Source organism: Falco cherrug, chromosome 4 (genome assembly GCF_023634085.1).
Source record: "Falco cherrug isolate bFalChe1 chromosome 4, bFalChe1.pri, whole genome shotgun sequence".
In the NCBI taxonomy this organism is placed as follows: Eukaryota; Metazoa; Chordata; class Aves; order Falconiformes; family Falconidae; genus Falco; species Falco cherrug.
Window position 1 is genome coordinate 55,878,157 of NC_073700.1, and position 24,227 is coordinate 55,902,383.

General features: G+C 39.2%; 1 protein-coding gene across 4 annotated transcripts in view; it reads left to right on the plus strand.

Annotated features, from left to right (window-relative positions):
- The window catches only part of CTDSPL (CTD small phosphatase like), an 84,700-nt gene extending 61,230 nt beyond the window's left edge, over positions 1-23,470 (plus strand). For all 4 annotated transcript variants that reach the window (XM_005442305.4, XM_005442306.3, XM_027809834.2 and 1 more), the window contains 5 exons: positions 769-870; positions 5,858-5,914; positions 13,182-13,274; positions 14,895-15,080; positions 16,972-23,470. In XM_005442305.4, the coding sequence (XP_005442362.1) occupies positions 769-870; positions 5,858-5,914; positions 13,182-13,274; positions 14,895-15,080; positions 16,972-17,097 (564 nt within the window). In that variant the 3' untranslated portion in view covers positions 17,098-23,470. The remainder of the gene's footprint in view (positions 1-768; positions 871-5,857; positions 5,915-13,181; positions 13,275-14,894; positions 15,081-16,971) is intronic.
- The last annotated feature ends 757 nt before the right edge of the window (positions 23,471-24,227 follow it).

Consider the following 24,227-nt stretch of genomic DNA (forward strand, 5'->3'; position numbering starts at 1 on the left):
TCGCAAACTGGTATGTTAAAGTGGGGAGTGAGCGATCTGAAGACTACATGACTGTCTGCATTGCTTTCAGAAAAATTGTCAATTCATGTAATTGGTACCGTTTTTTAGTAAGGGCAGCGTACTGTAGAAGAGCCTGGTTTAGGTTCTTTACCGCAGTTTTAATACCTTGATTGGGAATGTAACCATGTGAAAGCTCTTGGTCAGCACCCTCACAAGTGGTAAAACTGAGAGTAGAGACATGCCCTGGAAGATAAAACTACTAATGCTGTCCTACTCCAGGACGGATTTCTCCACTGTAGCGTCTCTCATGACAAACAGAAATCATTTATATAAATGTCCATCAGTGTGATATGGCTGGAAATGGCTTTGACTGTGAATAGCCTAACAAACAGGATAGCAACTAAACCTCAGGTGTTAGGAAGAGGGCCACTGGAAAAAGATACCATTCTATCAAATGTCCTGTTTTTCTCGGTTTTTTAGTTAGTGATGGTGTTTTGCCATTTTCATTTCCAATGCTTTGGAGATCATTCTAAGTCAGTTTCTCATTTAAAAAAAAAAAAAAAAAAAAAGGGAAAAAGTCTATATGGGTATTGCGTGAGCCATTGATTTCCATACATGTACTTGCAATGAGCCCAGAAAAACATTCAACTTCGAGTCATGTATTTCAGTTCCCAGTAACTAATAGAATAGTGATGTTGGCAGAAGAGTGCCTCTTCAATAGAGGTTTTACTTTTTTTTGTTGTCTTCCTCTTTTCTTTTTGTTTTTAGCCACCAGCTAAATACCTCCTGCCAGAACTGACAGCATCAGACTATGGGAAGAAGTGTGTGGTCATTGATTTAGATGAAACTTTAGTGCACAGTTCATTTAAGGTAAGTAAATTCAAAAGCAATTTCTTGCAACTTGAATCTGTCAGTGAATGTTGTAGGAACTGTTAAGTGTCTTAACACATTAACTGGTCTTACAGGCTCTCCCAGGAAGCCTGGTAGTTCCCATTGTTACCCCTATGATTATTCATCCGATTTTAGCTGTAAGGGGGGTAACACAGACATTGCTGGTTTTTTGATTCTGAGAAAGTCACACTGACTGCAACAAGGCCTGGAGTAGTTACTGACTTTATGGCTTCAAATGGCAACTATTCCAACAGAGACCTGTATTTTAACAGGTATAAAACTTGTTGCTCTGAAAATAAGTTTCGTTTTTGATGTTTACATGATGCCATAGTTAGTCCAGGAGAGTGGAAACACAGTACAGCTTTATGCTAGGTAGGCATACCTTAAACCAGTTGATTTGGGGCACCAGTGATTGTTGTGCTGTGTTGCTGGAGAAGATTGCTTTCTGTATCTAGCTGCCGTCCCAATTGCAGTAAGTGTTTTTAAGTAATTAGCTTTCACAACAGTAAAGCAAATAGTGTTAGCTATAGCTGATGAGTCAGTCATCTTCTAGAAGCAGCTTCTATAACCCCTCAAATTTCAGTGTGTGATGGAAGTAGTGGTATTTTTCTATTGTTTAAGTAGGGCTAAAATTACAATAGGAGAATTCAAAAATACCTAAATTGTCTCAGAGTACTGTTAGCATTTCTCATCAGTGTCAGTATATAGTTTTGTACTTCGACTGGAGAATTTATAAGAATTAATAGTATGTTTCCTTACTAGTAGCAAACTAGAATTACCAACTTCATAGTCTTCTAGTTTTGGTTGCGCTCCATTTTTCACTGCTAGCATAAACTCAGCATTTTAATCCTGCAATATTTAGTTGCCAGCATTTAAATATGCGAACCATAATTCATGTTGTGGTTAGATTTTGGCAACAGCCTGTCTTTGTTGACTTAAAGAAGACCTTATATGGAGATACTAGAACAAACATTCCTGTGCCTCAAACTGAAACAAAGAGATTACTCTCTTTATTGTGCCAAATGGTATGTAACAGTTTGTGGTGGCATGCAGGAACCTCTTAACCTCACTGCCAGATCCTTGTCTTCTGTACCCAGACTGAACTTGCAGTAGAGAATTTTCCACGGAGGTCAGAAACACAGCTGGGTTGGGAAGGGAGGGACCATGGCTCCCCAGTTATATGAGAGCCAAAAGCAGGAAGGGAAAGCTGAATATAAATGTCTGAATTTACATAAAAATAATGAAGTCTAGTGTTATCTGAAATGTAAAAATAAGTTTGCTTTCTGAGTGCTGTGGGTAACTGCTGTGATTTTTCTGGTTTTTGAAACAAAATGAGATTCAGTTTAGGTGGTTATTTTCTTTTAACCGTTTTTAAAAAAATACCTGTTTAATGGTTGATATAGTGTAAATCCTTTCTTTTAGGATTGAGGTTTGCCTTTATTGCAGAGTGCTTTTTTAGTGGGCTCATTTTAATCATCCCATTATTCAAATGATATTTAATGGGCATTTAAATGATGTTAAGTAGATACTTAAGAAAAATCAAAAGATTATTCTACTTAATCTTGAACACTTGAATAATGTTTTGTGTTAGGAAAAGAAAACCGGTCCTTTTCTGTGTGAAGTAAATTAGGCAAATGCTGGAGTTTCTGCAGTGTTATGGCTACATGGCTTTATCTTGATGTGAAGTCCTGTGGTGGGAGTCTGTAGGAGAAAAGCAAGTGTTGGAGGAAATGGCTTTAGCTGTTCAGTGGCAAGCACTGTCCAGTGGTGCTGTTTGGATTTTGTTTCATAAAGGGAAAAAAAAATCAGCTTAAGTAAGACCATTTGTGGTCATCAGAAATAACAAAGGATTTCCAGAAGAGCAGTGGGTTTAACGCCTATATGCACACTGCTCTGCCTGAATAATCAGCTTACTTTTGCAGTTTCTTTCAGTTGGGGTTCCCCCCGCCACCCCCAACTAAAACGTGTCTGCTCAACCCAGGCAGGTCCTCACTTAAAAGCTGTAAAACCATACATGAATTTGTGATTTTTTAGTACAATAGGGTTTATTTAAAACACATGATATTTTAGAATTCATAATTCTGTTACGAAATAGGCTTCATATTTCAAATGCAGATAATTTTTTTTAACACAGCCAGAGAGGCAGAATATTTAAAGTGCTTTTTATGAAAGCAGCAACATCTGAAGGAGGGTAATTCTTGTCTTTTTATGCCCCTGCATATTTGTGAAGCTTCAAGGAGGTACTAGTCTTTCATGTTAAGTGCATATTAAAGGAATAAAGTTTGGGGTGCTTTGGCAAGAGTAAAAAAGGAATAGATAGACAGTATAGTTATCATTCCCATCATAAAACAATAATAGAAGAAAAATCGTAAATTACTAAATCAAGGAGATGCAAACATGGTTTTGTATAAAATGAATTAAACCACATGCAAGTCTGGAATGTAATCGTATTCAAAACTGGCTGTGAAACACTTTTACAACATTTAAAACACTGAAGCTTTTTATTAAATAGAAACAGTTCTAACTGAAGTAAAAATTTTCCATGGAAATACATTGTTGTCTTTCACGCTCTGTCTCCGTGCTTCCCACTCAAGGCATGTACATGCTTCAGGTGTGCAACACCAGAAACCTTTATCCAGCAAATTCTTGCAGACTTTTCTCTCCTGTCTTCCCGTCAAGAGGAACACAGAACCCCAGTCCATGCTCCCTTCCTTACCACTTGTGCCAACAAGAAAGCTACATAGTACCTGAAGTAGAAGTGGGGGAAGCAAATAATGTAGTTAAGAGTAGTTTGGTTAGTGTTACAAAGTCTAAGGGTGAGTTTTATTTGTTAGCAAAAACTAAGTTGTCTAAACAGAATGTGGTTTTCTCTGACATCTGGTTGGTGTTGCTCCTGTTACAAAAGTTTAGTAATAGCTGTAGTTTTACCAGTGGGCTTCAAAACCTTAGCAACTTGCAGTGACCTATTCTTTTTCTGCTGCTACAGAATATTTATCTTGCTTAAGGGAGTCATGCATATATAAATTCTTCAAGTGTGTGCAAGTCTCTTCAAAGTATGCACGGAGCTGGCACCCACTTGAAAACTGGTGGCTGGGTCTTATTGACAGTTCGTTTGGGTTTCTTAAGGTGAAGCTTTAGAACGTTTTTGTGTACCTGTTCTGTGGCTATTAAAGGTGCTGCAGAGTATCTCCTCTGTCTGAGGGGCTTCAAGCAGGTAATGAATGGGAGCCTCCCCTCCATCTTTTTCAGAAGCAGAAAGGGGAATATATCTTGGAAATTGCTTCATGTCAGCTAAACCCAAAAATAACTAGATTTTATCTGTGTGGGTATTTGAGGAATTCTTTAGATCATACTAGTGCAGCGGTCATCGACAAGATGGAGTTTTCCAACATCAGCTGCTCTGGAGGTTTGGTTGCCTTTACTGGTTGGTCAGGATGAGTAGATTCAGTGTAGCTTCTCATTTGCCCTCTGACACAGCACTTGCAGATGTCAGATCAAACCATCTTGCTTATTACTTTGCTGCTGAGAGAGGGTGTTGCCCTTCTTATAAATTCTTACAGTCATTTTGCTCTCCTCCCAGGAGGCTCGTTTGACGCTGGAATTGGAATCTCATCTTTTCCAGGGAATGGGGTCAAAGTGGTGCTGTCAGTTTAATACTGCAAGATTCTTTTTTCCTACCATTTTTCATAGAGCATAGGCTCACCAGTTTGTGATCTCCTTCTCAAGGCTCCTTACGTTGGCTGCTTCTCTGCTTTCTTGGCACCCCCTTTCCCCCCACAATGGGTTTGAAGGCTGTTTCTAGTCTCACAGATTGTTCAGAGGCACCTCCTTAGTGTGGTACTTGAGATCAGCCTGTTAGCTCATCCTGAAAACCAGGTGGGAAAGTCTGTACGAGTTTAATAGAGCTGAGTGCAGAGGTTTTCCAGCCTTAGCTTAGTAATGCCTTACCAGTTACCAGCCAGACTACTCCCAGCCTTCGTTTTAGGCTGTTACCGGTGAAGCGTATTGTCTGTCAATCAGTCACGTTAAAACTCTATTTGGCAGCTCTGAGTCTCAGCCATTTCCAAGCTGCAGACCGTGGAATGAGTTACAAACTACAGCCAGGGATGTTTACGTGATTTTTTTTTTTATCGTGGACATAACGTGTGAGCCATACTAGAGGGTTCTGCCAAATTTGATGTCCACTTGAACAGTCAGCAGTGTGTTCCCCCGCCACCGCTGCTGTGTAGCCAAGATTAGATTGCGTACTCTTAAAACTGTCGGCAAGGACACTTTTCTGTTGGTCAAGTAAAATTACTTTGGAAAGCAGATTTTCATGGTAAGTCTTAAGAAATAAGTTGTAATCAGCAGGCTAGAAAAATGGATTCAAGACCTTGCTCAGAGTGTGCCTGCACTTCCCTTTTGAATTAAGTTTTACATGATTAATTTGATACAGCATGTTATTGAAGCATCGCATCCTGAGAATCAAAATTTAACTATATGACTTCAGTCGTGTTGCAGCTTGTTGCAGTTCCCGATTCAAATATAACTGTTTGGTATTACTTTTACCACTATCTTTATTTTTAATTAATTACTGATTGATGACCCAGAGTAGAATACGCGAAGCACATAGCTGAATTTCTTTGTCATCCACACAGACTTGAGGAAAGAGTTATCAAAATAGATTTTTTTCCTGGCAAACACTGTCAGTGGTAGTGGGGGTTATTCAAGCAGTAATGGATATTACATTGTACAAACCTTAAAAATACAAGAGAAGAGGGAAGTGCAGTATCTGGTGAATACAGCTGTGTAAGGCTTCTGACTTACGTGTGTGTAAAGGGTGTGCACACAGAGTGGATCTGTATAGTCAGTAATGCTTATTAACTTGTTCCTGAGAAGTAAGTGCTCGTCTCTTTTATGCCTCTGAATTCTCCCTTCTAATGATCTTATTTTTAATGTCGATTTATTTCCTTGTCACTCTTCCTAGCCAATTAGCAATGCTGATTTCATCGTTCCTGTTGAAATTGATGGAACAATACATCAGGTAAGTGCTGCTGTTCTAGTGGTGGAGCTGTCCCAGAGTGCTATCATTCTCCATTTGCTGCTTTACATTCAATAGCATGTCCTTTTACAAAATACAAAAGCTGTGTGTACTGGAGTGTATCATCCAGAGAGGTGTCCCTGTCTGATCAGATATGTAGTTTCTAACTACTAAGTCTCAGTTTTAACTTTTTCAGTTCTCCAGAATATGTCTCTCAGGACTTCAATACTTCACTCTCAATTTTAAAACATTTTCAAACGGGAAATACACTAGGGATGAGTTTTCAAACATTGCTAGGCCCAGAAAAAACTACTTGAATACTGCATTTCACATTCTGTCCACAGATAAACAGGACAGAAGTTGGTTTTAATGTCTGTTTGGTAGTTCATATGGACAAAGCTTTATTAAAATATTAAGGAAAAACAGACATTTCTTCAGCTTCTGTAGCAATCTATGTTTAAGTTCTGTCCCCATTTTTTTCTTTAAGTTATTTAAGTTCCTCTGATAAGACTTTTTATATACTTCAGCATCTTTAAAAGGTCCAGACAAAATTGGCGAGGAGACTAATTTTTATGTCTTATTCTGTAAGAACTTCACTTAAGACTCTGAAATGGTTTTCAGTAAATGCAAAATACCCATAATTTGAAAATCAATCCCCTTCATGTATCTTGGTGCCTTAGCTTTAGTGTCTTTAATCAGTAGTCATCTCAGAAAGCACTGAATGAGAGAAATTACAGCGCCATAAATTTTCCTCTTCAGGCAGACATTAAAGTTCTTGCTGGAGATGGGTTATACAGGCTAATGTGAAGTTGAGCCTTCCTGATACATGAATCTTGCAATTTGTTTGAAACGGCTTCTGTTGGTTGTTATCGGTTAAAGATAATGCAGTTACTGAGTTGCAGATCTTCCCTGGCTGTGATTTAATGGAGATTTTAAATACTTTAATTTCTGAAATGTTGTGTTTTGTGTGAATTATTTTCACTTGGACAAATAGGTTCGTATTTTGATCTTAGAACAATTGATAGGTCATAGTGTTAACTTCCTATTATGAAAACCGTCTGTGTAATTGTCACTCTTTAAATGATATACTAAATATCAGTCAGTGGATTGAAATGTGTTTTAAAGTGATAGTTGCTTTGACAGTTTTTCAGCTGTGCCTGTTTTGTGTAGAAAAATTCGATACCTAGGGTACTTAAACCTGTAATGTTCACCAGCACTGAATGCTTAAAACATGTAAGTGATGGTTTGGGAGGTTTATATTGTGGTATAGTTGGTCCTCATTTGACCTGGGCTTTAGTTGTGTTTGGTGCTGTAATGTGGACTTTTTCTCTCCTAAAACTTTCTAGATCGCTTTCAAGAGGGGACCTAACAGTTTTGAATTGTGTAGGATTGTGATCACTTAGCTTGTCAAGATGGTATATTTACATTTTGAAACAAAACCCAATAAAAGACTGGCTGGGCTTAACAGTCAAGCATTTCAAAAACATGTCGCTTTTCCACTCCCTGCTGCAAACTTTCAGGTTCTTCATCAAGCATAATGCAGTTAGGTACTTGAGATGACTGCATATGGGAGACAACAAAAGAAAACAAAACACCTGGTCAAAGGGAGTGGATCTGTGCATACCCTAAATGTGAACAGGAGGAAGGATGCTCTTAACAGAGAAGGTCAAGTGAAGTTAGTCTGACTGCTCTGCTGGAGACTTCCTTCGTCTTTCAAGGAAATTGCTTAATCTCTTTGTATTTCAAGTTCTTAATCTCTAAAATAGGTAAATATCTCAGTTGCATCAGGGCGGTAGAAGTAAAGTTAATTGTGAGGACTTTGCAATCCTTGAAATAAAGGTAATTTATATAGTATTTATGCAGAACAGGCAGTCTTGGGTTCCCATGTTTGTAATTCCTCTGCAGGCAAAGCAGTGTACTGCTAGCCAGCAGTCTTTTAAAAAAAACTGTAATAACCTAAAGGGCAAAAGTGGCTGTTCTGGCTTAGTCTCATGTGCATTAACACAGGCTGTAGAGCTTTGACAACCAGTTCCCGCTTCAAACCTGAATTTTTGTATTCACTTAGAGCATAAGCGAACAGCTATCAACAGGTTTTCTTGTCTGTCAGAATTTGTCATCTGTATAATGCTTGTCCATTTTCTTAAGCAGTTTATATACTAATCATTGGCATTGGGAAATACAGCCGCATTTTTAAAACGTCATGGGATATGTGAAAGCATATGTTGTGGAACCATATTGTCCGTGGTGCATATCCCTACCTGCTTTACCAGTAAGCCTAGCATCTTGGTAAGCAGGAGATTGTCTGAGAGAGTATTGTTGTACTTGAACTCTGCCTTAGACAGAACTCCATGGAAATCAAGTGGAAAACACCCATTTCAGAAGTGCCCATTCAGAAGGAAATCTGAAATTATACGATCTCGTATACCAAAAATACAAGTTGTGGCAAATTCAGTATGCTTGAAAGAGTTTTGAGACTGACTTACCGAGCAAGTTTTGTTCATGGTAAATGTAAATTTTTGTTGTGCAACAGAGGTATTCAAAGAAGATTGTCTTTGGTTCGGGTTTTTATTTTCACTTACAGAATTTATAATCCAAAGGCCAGAGAGATTCTTGTTCTTCTATAGGGAAGACAATTTAAATCATAATCTTGATGGGTGCCTGGGTAAACCAGCTTCCCTAGATTAAAAAATAGCTTTTCTGAACACCTCTTTTCCCTCTCCCGTCTTTCTTTCTCTAGCTTCATTTACCTTGTCTTTAGAAAGGGTTGGTCATTTTATTTTACAAGAAAATAACTCGTGTGTTGGAGGTCCCTCTCGTTCTGTTATGGGTCTTTAGATGCCTGCAGAGACTCAGCCCATCCACCCATTTACAGGGCAGATGAAGTTACAGGAGGTGAATCCCACACTTTGTGTTGGAAACAATGGCATAGATACAAAAGCACAGTTCTAATGCAAGCTGGTGGTTTTCTGGCCAATTCTCTCATTTCTCTTTAATTCTCTGAATAAAAGGAAGTCAGAGCTGGTCCCCTGCTCTACTGAATTATAGGTGAGAAACTTTGGGAAGTCCAGTTAAATGTGTTGCAACTGAGAGTGCCCTTTAGAGGAAGTTACTGAGGGTGAAAGTAGTGGCTGGAGAAAGATGTTCAACCTGTTTTGTACCCTTGACGTAACTTCTGCAAGAACATGTCCTCTCTTTTGGAGCATGCTTCCCATGTAACAAGTGCAGGGCAATCACAATCCCCAGATTAGAAACTGTGCATCAAGTATAGCTTTAATCGCCCATGAGTGAAGATCTGTAGGGTATGGTGCTCCTTCTTTTATCCAAATTGATTTGCAATGCCTTTGTGCCTTGCTGTCACTGTCAAAGAGTAAAGAGCCAGGTAGAGTTGGATTTGGTGTTGCTTGGAATTTCGTTCTTGAATGTAATTTATTAGGTGAGTAAAGCCAGTTTTTAAGTGTTTGGGTATGTTGTTCTAATTCAATTAGCAATTGCTTGGGTTCAATTGTTGAAAGCTAAAGAAATGTTTCCATGCATACCTTGAATGTAACGTACAAAATGTTTTTTATTGGTGAGGGGAAATGCTGTTTGAATAATAAACTTCCTTTCTGTGAAGTACAAAATGTATTGATTTTCTTACAGAAGGCTGTGGCCTGGTTCAAGTAATCCAGGATAGGCTGTATCCATTCTAGCTGGCCTATTCTTGGTTACTTGCACTGGGAGGCAACCACAACTGCGTGAACCAGAAAAACGAGCCTCAAGGACACACGGTAATTTCTGCTTGCTGTTAAGAAGATGCACCTAGTCCACAAAACAGGACGTTACAGGAGCTTGAATTTGTCACAGGCAGAATTCTTTGTCATTACTTGAAGATTTCATTATTGTAAAGCTGGTTTTGAAAGGCAGTTCTTTGTGACCTGTTCAATTGATTACAGTTGAGCTGGGTTTCTCTTTTGGTTTACAAATACTGAGTCTTTTTAAGACTGCTTTGAGGTATTGAAAATGTATGTGGAAATACCAAATGCTCGAAAACAATTAAAGATAATTGGTTGGGTTCTGCCATTAGCAGCTTAAGTACAGACTCCTGTGAAAACAGGCCTACTGCCTGATTTGTGCCTTAACATTTTAAGAGTAGGGTTCATTTTAAACTAAAAAAAAAAAAAGGGGGAAAAAAAAAGAAAAAAAGACTGTATTCCTCTGAATTCTTACTGATAAGGAAGAAATTAGTGAGCATACGATACAGGAAAACTGGAGGGGGTTTTTGTTCTTTAATGCCCTGAAGACTGTATATAAATCTCAGAAAAATGCCAGGAGCCAGTTAGTCTAGAGGCTTAAACTGAAGACATCAGGCAACAGAGGAGAAAGCCAAGCCACAAATAACCATGTGGCATTGAGATTCAAGTCCAGCCGCTAACAAAGTAAAGGGGAAAATTTTCCAAATGAGGAGGAAGAGGAGAAAAGAGCTGCACTGTCAGCTGAAGAAAGCTTTTTATGTGAAGTAAACCAAAGAGATTTTGTAGCCCAGGATACCAGTACACTTGAAATTTCTTCCAGAGTCTAAGTAGGACTTCTCAAAAAAAAAAAAACCCCACACAAAACTTCAAGGAGAATAACCATCCAGAGTATTAAGATATGTTGTTCTGCAGAAAAAACAGTGCTAAAAAAAATTAAAAAATTTAAAAAACACAGGTGAAGAAGTTGGGTCTTTATGGAGAGGGAGAGAATTAAGGGAAAAATTTGGTGAGACCTGATCCTAAGAGATCATATTTATTATTAATCAGGTATGAGAAGTGGGGCTGTTGGCCTGAGCCCAGTAGATAAGATTTAAGGCCAAACAGCAAGAGAAACTCAAGCAGAGGAGATTGACAGTGCTCTGTGGTGGATCAGGAGATCTAAACTGCAGAAGGGAGACAATATAGCTTAAAATGCTGTGTACTTACAGCTAATACTGACTAGATGCAGTATTAGGAGACCAACAAATTGCCAAAAGAGCATATGTTGCAAATCCTTGCTTTTATAGGGCCACTCCTGTCCGCAAGGCTGTGGTTAAGGAGCTCTCAGTCTGTAGCTACTGAGTTGATTTACTGCATGCTGTCTTTATGGAGGAGGTGGGTTATGTTGCAAGCAGCAAAGTCATATCCTTGGCTTGGAGTTCGTAATCACATTCCAAGTGGAAATACTTCAACACAGGCATAGATAGGGATGGAGAGTGAAGAGGAGGCTTCTTTTGCTGTGGCTGAAGCCACTAGGTTTTAAAAGGGAAATAAATACTAAATTCAGCAGTTACTATCCAAGCATGACTTTGAGACTCTGGAGTGTCCCTTTTGTGGCCTCAAAAATAAGTGTTGGAATATAATTTAAGGCTAAAGAATTAAGGACTTGATTACGAACTGTAGAGTCAAGGAGTAGTTTGCGTCCTGCTGTCTTTCCTCTTATAATTGGCAAGTCAGATAGTTTCTTTCTGGGTACCCAAATACGGAGGAACTGCAATTCTCTTTGTGTCTTTAAAAAATTTGAAGGTGTAATTTGGAAAGGAAATAGTACAGAACAACTTTCTTTAGTAAGATTGAAGTGAAAAATTAATTGCATTGTTATAGGAGAGGAAATTACTTGGTTTATGCCTAGTGAAATACAGGAAACCACTGTAATTATCTGGAAGGAGAATGGTGTTGAAGTGCATCTGTTAACTGTCTTTAATTCATAAAATGTCACATTTATTTGGTTAGGTGCTGCTGTGGTTTTGAAAAAAATACTACAAATTAAAAGTTACAAATTGTCATCTGTATCAAAGTTTGAATATATTGCTTGAATTGGAGGGGCCAGAAATAGTTTAGTTCAGCTGCATAAAAGTAACTTAAAGTGCAAGTCTTCGTGCTCTGCACTATATGCTACATAAAGTGGAAAAGTAATTAACATTTCTGCTTTAGTCACTGAGGTACAGCTGCATCATATATGTTTTTAATAAAACTTTGCTTTCAGATTTAGGTTTTCAGTTTCGGGTCCCTATTCCACAACTGTTTTTCTTTTTTTGCTAAGGACTTGGTTACACTTCAGTTCAAGCTGGCACTTCCATATTTTTCTCCTTCAGGCTTTTTCTCTGGCTGCCTTATGTTTTTTTCCTCTTTATGAATATGAATCTAGTAAAATACATACAATTAATCTTAGTTCTGCATATCAAAGAAAGAAATTACTGGAATTGCATCAGTCTTGCAATTCTTCCTGCATTCAGTTCTGTGCCAGACTTCTCCACTTGAAATGTCCAGTATTAAGGATTAGCTGCCAGAGAAAGATAAAATGCTGCCAGTGTTTTCTCTAAAACTTTCAATCTAACTGCAAACAAGATAAATAAGTATTTTTCAAGCAGACTCCCCTCTTCCCCGTACATTCTTCCCAGTATATTTTGAACTACTTCAGAGCTTTCTGAGCAGCAGTTATCTTATCTTGGTATTTTCTGTGACTGTAGATCATCTTGCTTGCTCTGGAAAGGGAGGCGAGGAGGCTCTGACACCTATTAATCAGGTTGTTGACAGTAGGCAGCCAAGCTGCCTGTATGGTTGTCAGTGCAGAAAGGCAATGTAGCATTGCTGAAACCAAGCTGCTCAAGAGGAGAGAGATCCTGAGTATTTACCATCTTTAAGGCAAGGTCCCAGTAGAAGGTGCTGTAGACTTCATCACTGAATTCTGAAAGCAGCATTTGCTAGACATTTGGCGTGGTGCTGTGAAGATTTTTGGTGAAAGCTTGTCTGCAGAGCCAGGTAACCAGTAACTATCCATAGTGAGAGACAGTGCTTACTGTCTGGATTTTAAAAAATGAAAGAATTAGCCACAGGAAGAAAACAGGTCCCTGTTGTGCTATTCCTGTTATTGCAGAGGTTTCATCAGATTTATTGCTTCTGTAAAGCTCTTCAGGACTGAAGACACCAGCACCAAAATAGTGTCGGTTAAGAGACCTGAATCCTTGCTTCTTGAGAAGCCCCACTTTCACTCTTTGCCTTTAATGAGATTTTTCAAGAAGCATCACTCCAGATGATGCACAGTATTTGCAATTGCATAATCAGCATGGGTCTTGGCAGCCCATGCATTCAAATTTCTCATTATTGGATGACTACTTTCATCTTGTATACTTTTTTTTTTCCTTTCAGCATTTCATTTGAACTGCTTCCACATTACCTTTTGTTTCAAGTGTTAGGATCACAGGAGTGTCTGGGGGTTGTTTTTGTCCTTTCCTTTTACCTTAAACATCATTTGACCTAAGTAGTCATTATCATTTCAGGTTTATGTATTGAAACGACCACATGTGGATGAGTTTCTTCAGAGGATGGGAGAGCTCTTTGAATGTGTACTCTTCACAGCCAGTCTAGCCAAGGTATGTTCCTCTCTCCATCTCATTAGCCCTTACGGCGCTGATCAGTGGACTTTTGGTCGGGTTTTCTATGGATAATTATTTCCACAGTTGGTACTATCTTAATTTTTTCCCCTTCTTTTCTGCTTCTTTGTCTGACAGTGTGTACTTTGTCTGCTAGTGTGTGGGTAAGTGTTTCCATGGTAACACCATCACATATGGGCTTGTCTCATAATGTAGCCTCCATGCATTGCTCATAATGCCAATATGAAAGGCTTACCAAGTTACCATGGTTATAGTGAGAAATTAGAACAAATAGCGTGCAAGTAAAGCAGTATATTAAAGTTGGGCATGAAATAAAATACACTGTATTTAATGCTATCTACATGATCAACCAGTGATTCAGAAATTTTACTGCGTCTGAAAATTGGGAACACGTTTTTGTTCTGTCAAGGTGCAATTACAATCTGAAGTTAGAAAATTAGACATTTTGTGGTGCTTGAAACATCAACAGGAATATTTTGTGCCCTCTGGTCTCCAGTAGCAGTAGTACCTCGTAGGTAGTTTTGTGGTAGACATTACAGTAGTAGACACCTTAAGTTCTTCGCTTCTTTCAGTGTATTGTATTTGTGGTGGTTTTGTTTGTAAAATCATACTGATTATTTCCAGGTAATACTCTCCCCTAGTAAGCTTTTACTCCAACTTAGCGTAGAGATGGTGGAAGGGTGCAGGACCCTGTTTGATCTGCTATAGTGCCTTCTGACCAGGGGATTCCTCCCTGCACTCTCATTCCTGTGTTCTGTTCAGCCACATTGTGAAAATCCTAAATAATGGAATAACTTCATACTGAAGTTAGATGTCTGACAGTTCTCATAGCTAAATTGTGATGGATTTCAACATCAGTTTTTGTTTCTTAGTTTAAAATATAGGAAAATGGTAACTCCTGTAAGTTTTAACTACCATTGTCAAGTACTTGGTTATTTCATGTTCTAGTTTATTTGGATACTTTTCCTTGGACAGTTTATATCAGTTGTTGGATTCTAAGCAGTGCCTCACTCAAAGTATCATCTTATATATAAAATGATAATTTCCCAGTATGGGCATTTTTTGTAATAACATCTTTGTCTGATCTTTTATTGCCCAATTATGCATTTTGGTAATCTGAAGATTCTTACTGACCCAGTCGCTCCAAGGGCATCATTTGAAAAACGACATCAAGCTCAGATTCATTCATTGCAGTTTGTCTTCAGAGGCACATGGAAATGAATGGGCTGTGGAAATAGCTTTATGCAGTTTTTCTGTTAGCATTGGCTGGTTTTATGGTAACGTTAGTTGTGAACTCTGGATCCATCAACTTCTAGGTAACTGTAAGTTGGCCCTAAGAATAAAACCTAATCAATAAATCACAGAAAACATTAGGGTGCAAGTTAGCCTTCCACAAAAAGATAACTGTCCTACTTTTTGTTATCTCCTTATTAATCACTGCAGGTTTGCAGGCATGTAAGTTAATTAACAAGGAACAGAGAAGAAAATGAAGAAAGGGCATTCTATCTGAAATTATTGTCTGTCCCTTCTTTGTATAGTTCTGTGAATTAGCCTTATCTGCAGATTGCTAACTTTGTGTTTCTAACTTCTATTTTTAAGTATGCAGACCCAGTAGCTGACTTACTGGATCGCTGGGGTGTGTTCAGGGCAAGGCTCTTTAGAGAATCCTGTGTTTTCCATCGAGGAAATTACGTGAAGGATCTGAGTCGACTGGGACGTGAGCTGAGTAAAGTTATTATAGTAGATAATTCTCCTGCATCTTACATCTTCCACCCTGAAAATGCAGTAAGTATTCTTAGTATTTTAAGTACTCAAGTGTAACTTTATCCTTCTGGTCCTTGCCCAGACTTTCTGATTCAGAAAATAGCTTTTCAGAACACTTAACTTGTACTAGTTTCTGTATGTTCTTAGACTGCAGGTAGGTTCTGGTATTCACTGCCAAATGGTGAAGGACTAGGGCGAACTGATGTTGACAGTGTGTCATAGTAGTGACTGTTCGTCTGCTTTCGGTTTTAGCTTTTGGCATGAACTCCATCAGTTTTGAGAAATACCAAGCGGTGTAGAACCTGAATAACTAACCTATCTCTAAAAAGCGAAGCTGCCCTCCGGCGTAGTTTTTGTTCTTTGGAGTGGTGATTATGAATGGTTTACTTGAACTGCTTTTAATACTCCCATCTTTTTTCATTGTGTGAATAAAAAAAATATTAGACAAGATAATTAATGCTTTACTGGTTACTATCTGAGTTCTGTATTCGTGGCTGAGGGGAGGAAAAAAAATCAAGATCCTGTTGTGTTGTTGTGCTTCTCCTTTAAGTGTTTTTGTGCTAACTCGCTTCATAATTAGAAATGTTAGTCAACAAGTTCTTCAGGTTTTAGGAATAATGATAAAAGGCAGGCAACAGTACTTCAAGGGAGAATAATTAGGAGCACTGTACATTTTCACTGTGTGTTTCATATCAACTCCAGAAGCTATGATGGAATGGTCTGGCACTTGCTCCATCCATTCCTGCAATCAGTACAGATGCTTACATCTGTTTTATAGCTGCCAGGACAGCAAGCTGGAAGTCCCCTTAGATATACTGACTTTTAAACAACCAGGCTTTGCAGGGTTTTCTTTGATGTTTTTAGACTGCCTTTCATGTGAACTGTTAAAATTAACGTAGGAAATTTTTAGCAAGAACCCTATTTTGCATGGTCCTGCCTCTCTGGATTTTTTTTTTTTTAATGGGAGCTATTTGTCTTGCAGCAGTCAGCTTTTAAGTTTGGATCCTAATACTCTGATGCCCAAAGTGATTGGGTGAAAATGTTTTTCTGGTTGGTGCCACACATGGTTTAAAGCTGCTGTTTATAATAACCAGGACACGTAACTCTAATTTATGTTCATGGTTAAAATTAAAAACCTGATCCAGATCATCATTTGGTATGTCGGAATTCAGTACCAAGAAAATAACAAGCTGTAGAAATTTGGGAGATGAAATTAAGGGCCTTGTCAGAGTGGTTTAATCACGTATGGAAAAGTGCTGCTAGCTAACTGATACTCGAGCCTGTGCAGAAACCAGAGCTTGTAACAAGAGCCAAGATACTCTTTGGAAGACCTCAGTATACTTCCTTAGTGAAGACACACAGAGCTCCTTCCCCAAACCCAGCCCACGTATTTAAGGAGTGTTATTACATGCGTTACTTTCTGAACGTGTGCTCAAGGTCTTATGTTTTAATCAGAGAACTGCTCACTGTTTAAATATTTCCTCCACAACCTCATGCCAGAAGGGGTTGTTGCTGCATGCCTATGTTTAGTGACTCACACCGATAATACTTAGAGGGGGAGAAAAAAAAGTTGCCCGTAAATAAAGTGTCAGTACAACTTTATAACCGGTATCATCCTTCCAGTGTGTTCTGAGTGTCAAAGAGGCAGAGCAAATTGAGTTGTCCGGTGCTGGGTCGTGTAGGTTACCTGGACATGTAGGAGAGGGGCAGCTGCATGTCAGCTGGTTTACAGCTGGATTTGGGGGTCGATGTTGCATACTAGAAGACGTGGACTTGAACCTGGCGCTCTGCTTGAATGCTAATGACTAGCAGTTTGCCGTACTGTGATGGCGATGAGTAATCTGCCTAGGCAAAACTCACATGTTCTTCACGTCATGAAGTCATCTTAGTATTGTTGGTTGCTTTGTTTCAGGTGCCTGTGCAGTCCTGGTTTGATGACATGACAGACACAGAGCTGCTAGATCTTATTCCTTTCTTTGAAGGACTAAGCAAAGAGGAAGAAGTTTACAGTATGCTTCATAAACTCTGCAACAGGTAGCCCTTAACTTTGACTGACTTCTGCTACTAGATTGCAGTTGCTAGAGGCTGTCTCCATCTTTTTCAGCTCTTTCAAATGTAAGCTTTGGGGAAGTCGCCCCTGTCAGAAGTGCTACTCTTGATCTTCCTGTTACATTGGACACGAAGGACAATCATGAGTGATGCTATTAAGCCTTGAGAAGCCTGACTCCTAAGGTCATGTGTTCAGACTACTTTTTTAAAGGAAAACAAAAAACAAAAAAAAAGAAGCTATTTTAAATGGGACTCTTTTAATGAATTTCATAAATGGACATCTTTTACTGGATCAGCTTTTCTTAAAACATGCCAAAAAAAGAAGCTTGTATTTCAGCAGTTGAATTTCTCTCCCTTTCTTCCCCTCCCACTATGCAGACAATTTTACCCCCTGCTTAGAGCAGTTGACCTGACTCTGAATTTTTTCTTACAGAATGAAGTGCCTTTTTGAATGTTATTTTAAGATAAAAATTCATTTTTGTATAAGACGTATTTCCAGACATCTTTTAGTCTTGTATTGTCTAAATGCTTTAAAAGGAAAAAGGAAAAATTTTATAGAGCACTGTAATATATAACAAAGGAAAAAGTTGAAACAAAGATGCTGGGTTCCTGTCTCCACAATGACATTAAGTTGTATTACATTTTGTCATGCTCAGAAGGTTGAAGCGTTTGTGGGAGGGGTGATTTGGGTTAATTACATGGTTGTTTCACTGATATGATTTTGGGCACAGTTTTGAACGTATCTGCAGTTGTTTGAGTATTAGGGAATGATGGAATTGAGAAAATAAGGTGGCTAATAGATCTAAAGCACCTTTTAGTCTAGACAGATGAAGTTCTATTGTCTCTGCTTACGCACAACTGCCATGCCTCTCGTTTTTTGGAAAACCATTATCTTGGGAGAATGGGGAGGAGATCTATTTATTAGTTTAAGATTCTTTTCTTAAAAAAAAACCCATCTGGGTAAGCTGGATCTGTATTGAGCTGTTTGGAGTACTTTTTTCTTTTAATTGCTGCTACTGTATACTCACCAAATGGAGTTGACCATCGGCTGTTATACTGTTTTTGCCACTGTGCCTGTGCTATGAAACATTTTCTGTAAGCTGCAAACTTGGGCAATAAATAAAATGCAGGCTTCATAACCCACCCCTATGTATTAATCCTATGGTATCTGATATACCAGAGAACTCATTTAAAGGTGACCTGTAAAGGTTATTTAAAAAAAAAAAAATTCAATTGGGATGAAGCCCTCTCCTTTCTTTGTTATATAAAAATGCACAAAGTATTTTTCCCACATCTCTGGTTTGTATTTCTTTTTCCCCAGCGTGTAAGGTACAGATGGGGAGCTTTATTGAGTCTCACTAGAAGGGCAGATGTTACTAGCCTAGCCTAAAATTGGTCCTCTGGCTTTGGAGCTGAGTCATTCTCATCTCTAAATCTGAGAACCTGCTTAGCATCTTCTGTAGTGTCATAGGTACCCTTTCAAAAGGATTAATGTTTAAATAGATTAAGCCTTTGAAGAACAAGGCACACCTCTTTTTTTTTTTTTTTTTTTTCCCCTTTCCAGTGTCACCTTTTAATTACCTGCACCAGAAATCTACAAACAGAAAAATTACAGCTATGTTAGCTGTCATCAGAGAAGACTAAATAGACTAGTTGGTGCTTCTAATTAGCCTAGCACTAAATTCTGAATGGTAGATCCCCTTGGCCTTTTTCATTTTTTTTCTCAAAAAGTCTTGATGACTTGGAAAAAAATTTTGGAATGGACTTGGATCGTCATCCTTGTCTAAAACATTGGTGAAGCAGCTTAACAAATTCCTTCATAGAAGGGCAGGCCAGCCTACGCAGGCAGTGAGTAGGTTGTCATAGGTGCAGTATAAAACTGAAAGATGACTTGTCCCCTCGCAGTGCAGCTGTGCGCCAGCTGCTGACTGTGCCGGGTAGCGAGGGATGTTGGAGGCAGTCCCGTGACACTCGTGAGTCTGTACGGCATCACCGTTTTGTTTTCTTACCAGTTGGCATTACCTTAGTACTGTATAATTCTGTGCCACAACAAAAGACAAAAACTGTCAAATTAAAAAAAATAAAAATTTAAAAAAAACTGTGTTGGTAAAAAAAAAAAAAAAAAAAAAGACGTATGGATTCTGGTTAGTCCATTAACGTTTACTTTCAGTTTAAGATTGTTTAATTTTGTATTTGACTTCAGAGTAATGAAACTGTAAGCTGCCAAAAAGTTGTTCTCTGAGCAGTATTTTCAACTGTGTTTGTAGCTTCTGGGCTTCAGATGCAGTTTGCAGGGAAGTATTCAGGTTGTAGTTAGTTGTGCAGGTATGATAGAAATGGCTGAAAAAATTCAAAGACTTTTTCGCTAGCATTAGACCAAACAATCTTCTAATTAGACAATAAATGACCCCACCGAGACATTACCATTTGATGGTTGTGACCTGTTGTACGAGATGAACCATGTCATTAGTTCGCATTTATAAAAGCAGCGATTTCATGAACCAGTTGCCTTAAGTCTGTGAATGAATGTTGATTATTAAAGTGTCTTGTATTGTTTTAAAATCCACATATAATGGACAACTGAACTTCTGCACCAGCTTCTGGAAGAACGGTTCTGATGATGTTCTGTGCAACCATTCTTGTTCTGTAGTGTTTATTTTGGCTCTTGAAATCCACGAGTTTAAAAATAAACAACCAACTTTATTTTAACATAGTACAGCGTTAAAATGATACTTGGTGACAATACAAAGGCAAAACACAACAGTTTTGATCTCTGCTAGTATCTTAAGAGTGTTTTCTATAACTTTTGATGGAAAAGTTATTTATTTATTTTTTAAACTCACTCCCATTGAAATAAAACTTGGAGTGCTCTGCAGTCAGGTTTGGACTTGCCTGGGTACTCAAATTTGGCCAAAGGGATCAAACTGTCGTACTTGTTTATTTTGATGCGCTATCATCGTACTTGAAATTTCAAGTGTTAAGTTTGCGTGAATATACATACGCTATATATTTAGAGTTTCTAGATTTTAACAAAGCAATATAGTTCTGTCCATAAAGTCAGATAATGAGTGGAATGTTTGTAAAATTTGTAATACGGGTATTTGATTGTATTTTAAATACAAGATTTTAAAAATCAAAATAGGAAAAAAATACTACTTTCGTACATCTCTTGCATATTTTGAAGTGCAGTTAATGCATGCAGGTCACCAGGGCGGTTGTTAAACCCTGGTTTTCAGTTCTGTTTCTGGATATTACAGAAGCATTAAATAGTCTTTTCCAGTTGGTCATTCTGTTCAGCTAAAGAAATGCTGCCTGGCCTGAAGTTCTGTTGTCCTTTTTATGTCGGGCTAAAAAAGGTTCTTTGCCTGTATAGGTATTTTTAAATTAAGCTGTAAGGCAGAATGCCTTAGATTCTTGAAATTCAACTGAAGTGTTACGATTAAATTGCCGTTTGTAAACTAGGGCTGTGCGCAGAATACTTGTTAACCACCAGGAAGCGTGGCAGGTTGTGAATGGAAGGTCGTAGCAAATGTACAATATTGCTGTGTTCATTTAGGTAGCTTTGGAAGAATAATCTGTCTATTTGTTTTGCCCTTTAATCTTTTTTAAACAGCAAAGTTGTACCTGGAAGAAACTCAGCACCTGAAGAGATTTGGTTATCAGTGTATGCAATCACTTTATCACAGCATGATTTGATTAGACTGGTTGGGGACAATAAAGTATCTAAATGACACTGGTGTGTACTGATGTTGCAGCTCTTGAAATTTCAGTGTAAAAAAAAAATCTGTAGCTCTCTAATTTACAAACACATAATCCTATGTTTTACAGATTCTTTTTAAACTAATAAAACACAGTACCGCACAGCCCTATTTGTAAAACAAAAACAAGTTTGTGCCTCTGATTTCCAAGGTGCTGTGATGTTATGCCTTTGTGGGGCGGGGAGGGCAGGTGAGACTTGCGTGGGGCAATTGCTTAAAAATCTCTGGGCTAACTATGCAAAACCAGCTGTCACTTTTCTGTTTCACATTATATTGTAAAAATCCAGCTGACTCTCTTTCTTTCTTGTTAAAGATCTATTGGGAGCTTCTTAACAGAGGAGTAAGCAATGGAAATGTTTCTTTTTTCTTTTTTTTTTTTCCTAATAATGGAGCTGTTTACACTTTAATGCAATGAACAATCCAGCGATACTTGAGAAACACTACAGATACCATATGAGTGTTTTCAGGAGAGAGAAGTGTTGTCAATCAGGTATTGAATGGTTTCTTTACTGTCACAAATAAAAAAAATTTAACAATATAGTTACTTGTGCATGTAATACTTCTCTGGGAAAAATAACTTCTGCACTTCTTCAGTAATAGTCGCTGCCCTAGTTTGACAGGGACTTTATTCCTGCTATTGCATATCCGTGTTAGCTAGTAAAATCACCCATCTCTGTTCCACTCTCCTCCTCCTCTCCTCTTTTTAAGTCATGTATAGGACTCCTCATTGACTGCCCTGGCACCTGCTTGTGCAAACAGAGCTGATGAACTACTGATGAACTCTGCTAAATAAATTGGTGGTGACTCTTGCAGATGTTCCAGCTATTTAGATCTCTTGGATGAGATCATACAATAATTTGTTCAAGTCTCAAAGCTGTGTGACTTCTTTTGAAGGGCTTACTTCAGCTACTTGAATAGCTGTTCTTAAAATCACTGCCGTGTCCAAATGAATATCTGAATAAAACACTTTATTTGGTTGGAAACTCTATTTTGGGACTTTTTATCTGACACAGTAAGACTTGGGCAGAGCCGTCCTTTCTAGGAAAAGGCACATACTATTAATGCTTTATGAGCAGAAAACCTCAGGCCTGTTAGAATAAGCAGCTGGCTCAAGATAACACATTAGTTGCAATTAAAAATATTTTTTTAGTTATTCCTGTAATCAGTTGGAATTACCTGGACTGCCTGTACTTTGTACTGGTGGGTTGGGGGTTTTGATCTATTTTAATTTTTAGGTTGGTTTTTTTGTTTTGTTTTAGTTTTACGAGTCTCCCTAGCTGCTACTTAGCATAAAGATGCCTTTCTTTCACTCAGTAAAACAAGTATTTCGAAACTCATAAAACAGCTCTTTTATAGTGGTGAGAAAGGTACTGTTTTTCTATCCTGACTGATTGAAACTGTCTGCAAAACTGAATATATGATAGTCTATATACATATATGCCTTCCAATATTTTTTTCCCCTTTTTTATTGTGTTCTGACTCAGAAGGAAAGCCAACCGCTCTGAAATTCCCTGCAAGGTGGGATAGGGCTCTTCCAGGTGGGCTGCAGCTCCAGGGGACCCTGCAGTCTGCAGCAGTTTTCCTGGCAAGCGACCTTTGCCTTCCAGATTTCCCACCAACCCAGCTATGCTGGCAGGAGACCAGGTGAAGTTCTCCTGGACTCCTCTGTTGGTTCTGCTGCCGCTACTGGAAAATAAATTATCTTTGGGTATAAAATATATTGGTTTGGACAGATTGGCAAGCTCTAAACTTGAAAAGCATCCAGGTGTGTTTTGTTTCAAGCCTTCTCAAGCGCTGTTGGGAAGGGCACAGCGCTGAGGAGCGGGCTGTCCTCTAATTGCCTAATGCCGCCGTTAATCAGCATTTCTGAAGCACAGGACGTACACAAACATCTTAGTCTTAATGAGAGATCGATTCGACTCTGTGAAGTAGGTCCGCATCTGCAATTACACACCTTCCCAAAGAGCAATTTAACAAGGGTAGAGTTGGTCATCGCTGAAAGCAGCAGCAACCTGGATTTTGGAGGTGCTGGCTGTGTCTGTGTCGCTGTGCCCCCAGACCCTGGTGGAGCCCGTGCTGCAATCGTACCTCCCACCGCTCCTCTGTGCAACTGGCATCATTACATTTTGCAACCGCCTTTTAATTTTCGGGATGTAAACACGTTTGATCGGGATGTAAATTGCAGGAAAATGCTGGACAGAGAAACGCAGCTGGCACCCCTCAGCCTTGGCCACCGCCCCGGGCTGGACTGCAGCTAGGACAAGGCTGTTGCTACCTGAAGGCGAACAGAGGAGTCACCGTTAAGCCAGAAACATGTCACCCCCTCTGAGAGCCACTGTTCTTCCAGAGAATGAGGGTTGATCGTTTTGTTCATACAAACGCCATGTACACCACCCGTGAATTCCCAGCATTTCAATAAATGTTGCACTCAAAGAGTCTGAGGGTTGTTGGAGGAGTTACTGGCTTGAAAATGGGTTGTTTTCTTTGTCAGATTTTAATGAGCTTTTGTGGTGAAAACCAAATTTCTTTACAGTGTAACTTTGTGATGATTTTTTTCATGCTTTGATTCAGTTTGACAATAAACTATCTGTGTTATTTTTTTCATCCTCTTCATGTCTGATAATGCATATAGCTGAGGTCCGCTCCCAGAAACGCCCCTTTCCCAACACATGCCATTCTCCGGGGGAGGGAAGCAAGGACTGTGTAGCATCAAGTCAGAAAGTTCTCCTCATTCCATTCCTGTCCCAACTTTTTGGACTAGCTGGGATATAATAAGGATTAAAGCCTTGACCGCTAACCATCAAGGGCTTCTTCCTCTACCAGCGTATTTGGGTGGGTGGTTTCAGTTCCTGCTCGCTCTTGTTGACTTGCTGGGATTTGAGTAGCACGATCTTGCGTCTTCCAAAGCCACTGAAGCCCGTCTGTAAGCTGGCGGCGAGGAAGGGGCATGATCTTGGATCCTGGGTGGGGGTAGGGTGGTGGGAGACAACAGATGATAGGGTCTGGTGGGGTTTCCTCTGCAACCCTGGTGCAGGTCCTGCATAGTCCCTCACGTGGCATTCAGGCACCTGCCAAAGCAGAAGGTCGCTTCCATACCCAGCCACCCTCGGTGCGCTGGGGTGGGCAGGGGCACGTGGAGCAGGAGACACGCTGGTCACGGTCGCCAGTCACCGCGTTAACCTCCAGGCTGCGCTGGCATCTGCCTCTGTAGCTTGGCAGTCAGTGCCTGTCGTCAGAACATCCCTCGGCAGGTGACCTGATCCTGGCCTTGGGTTAACCAGTGACAACCAGTGTACAGTCAGACAATGCTTAGACCTGAAGCAAGCTGGAGGGAACTGGGGGAGCTGCCTGTGACTTGACT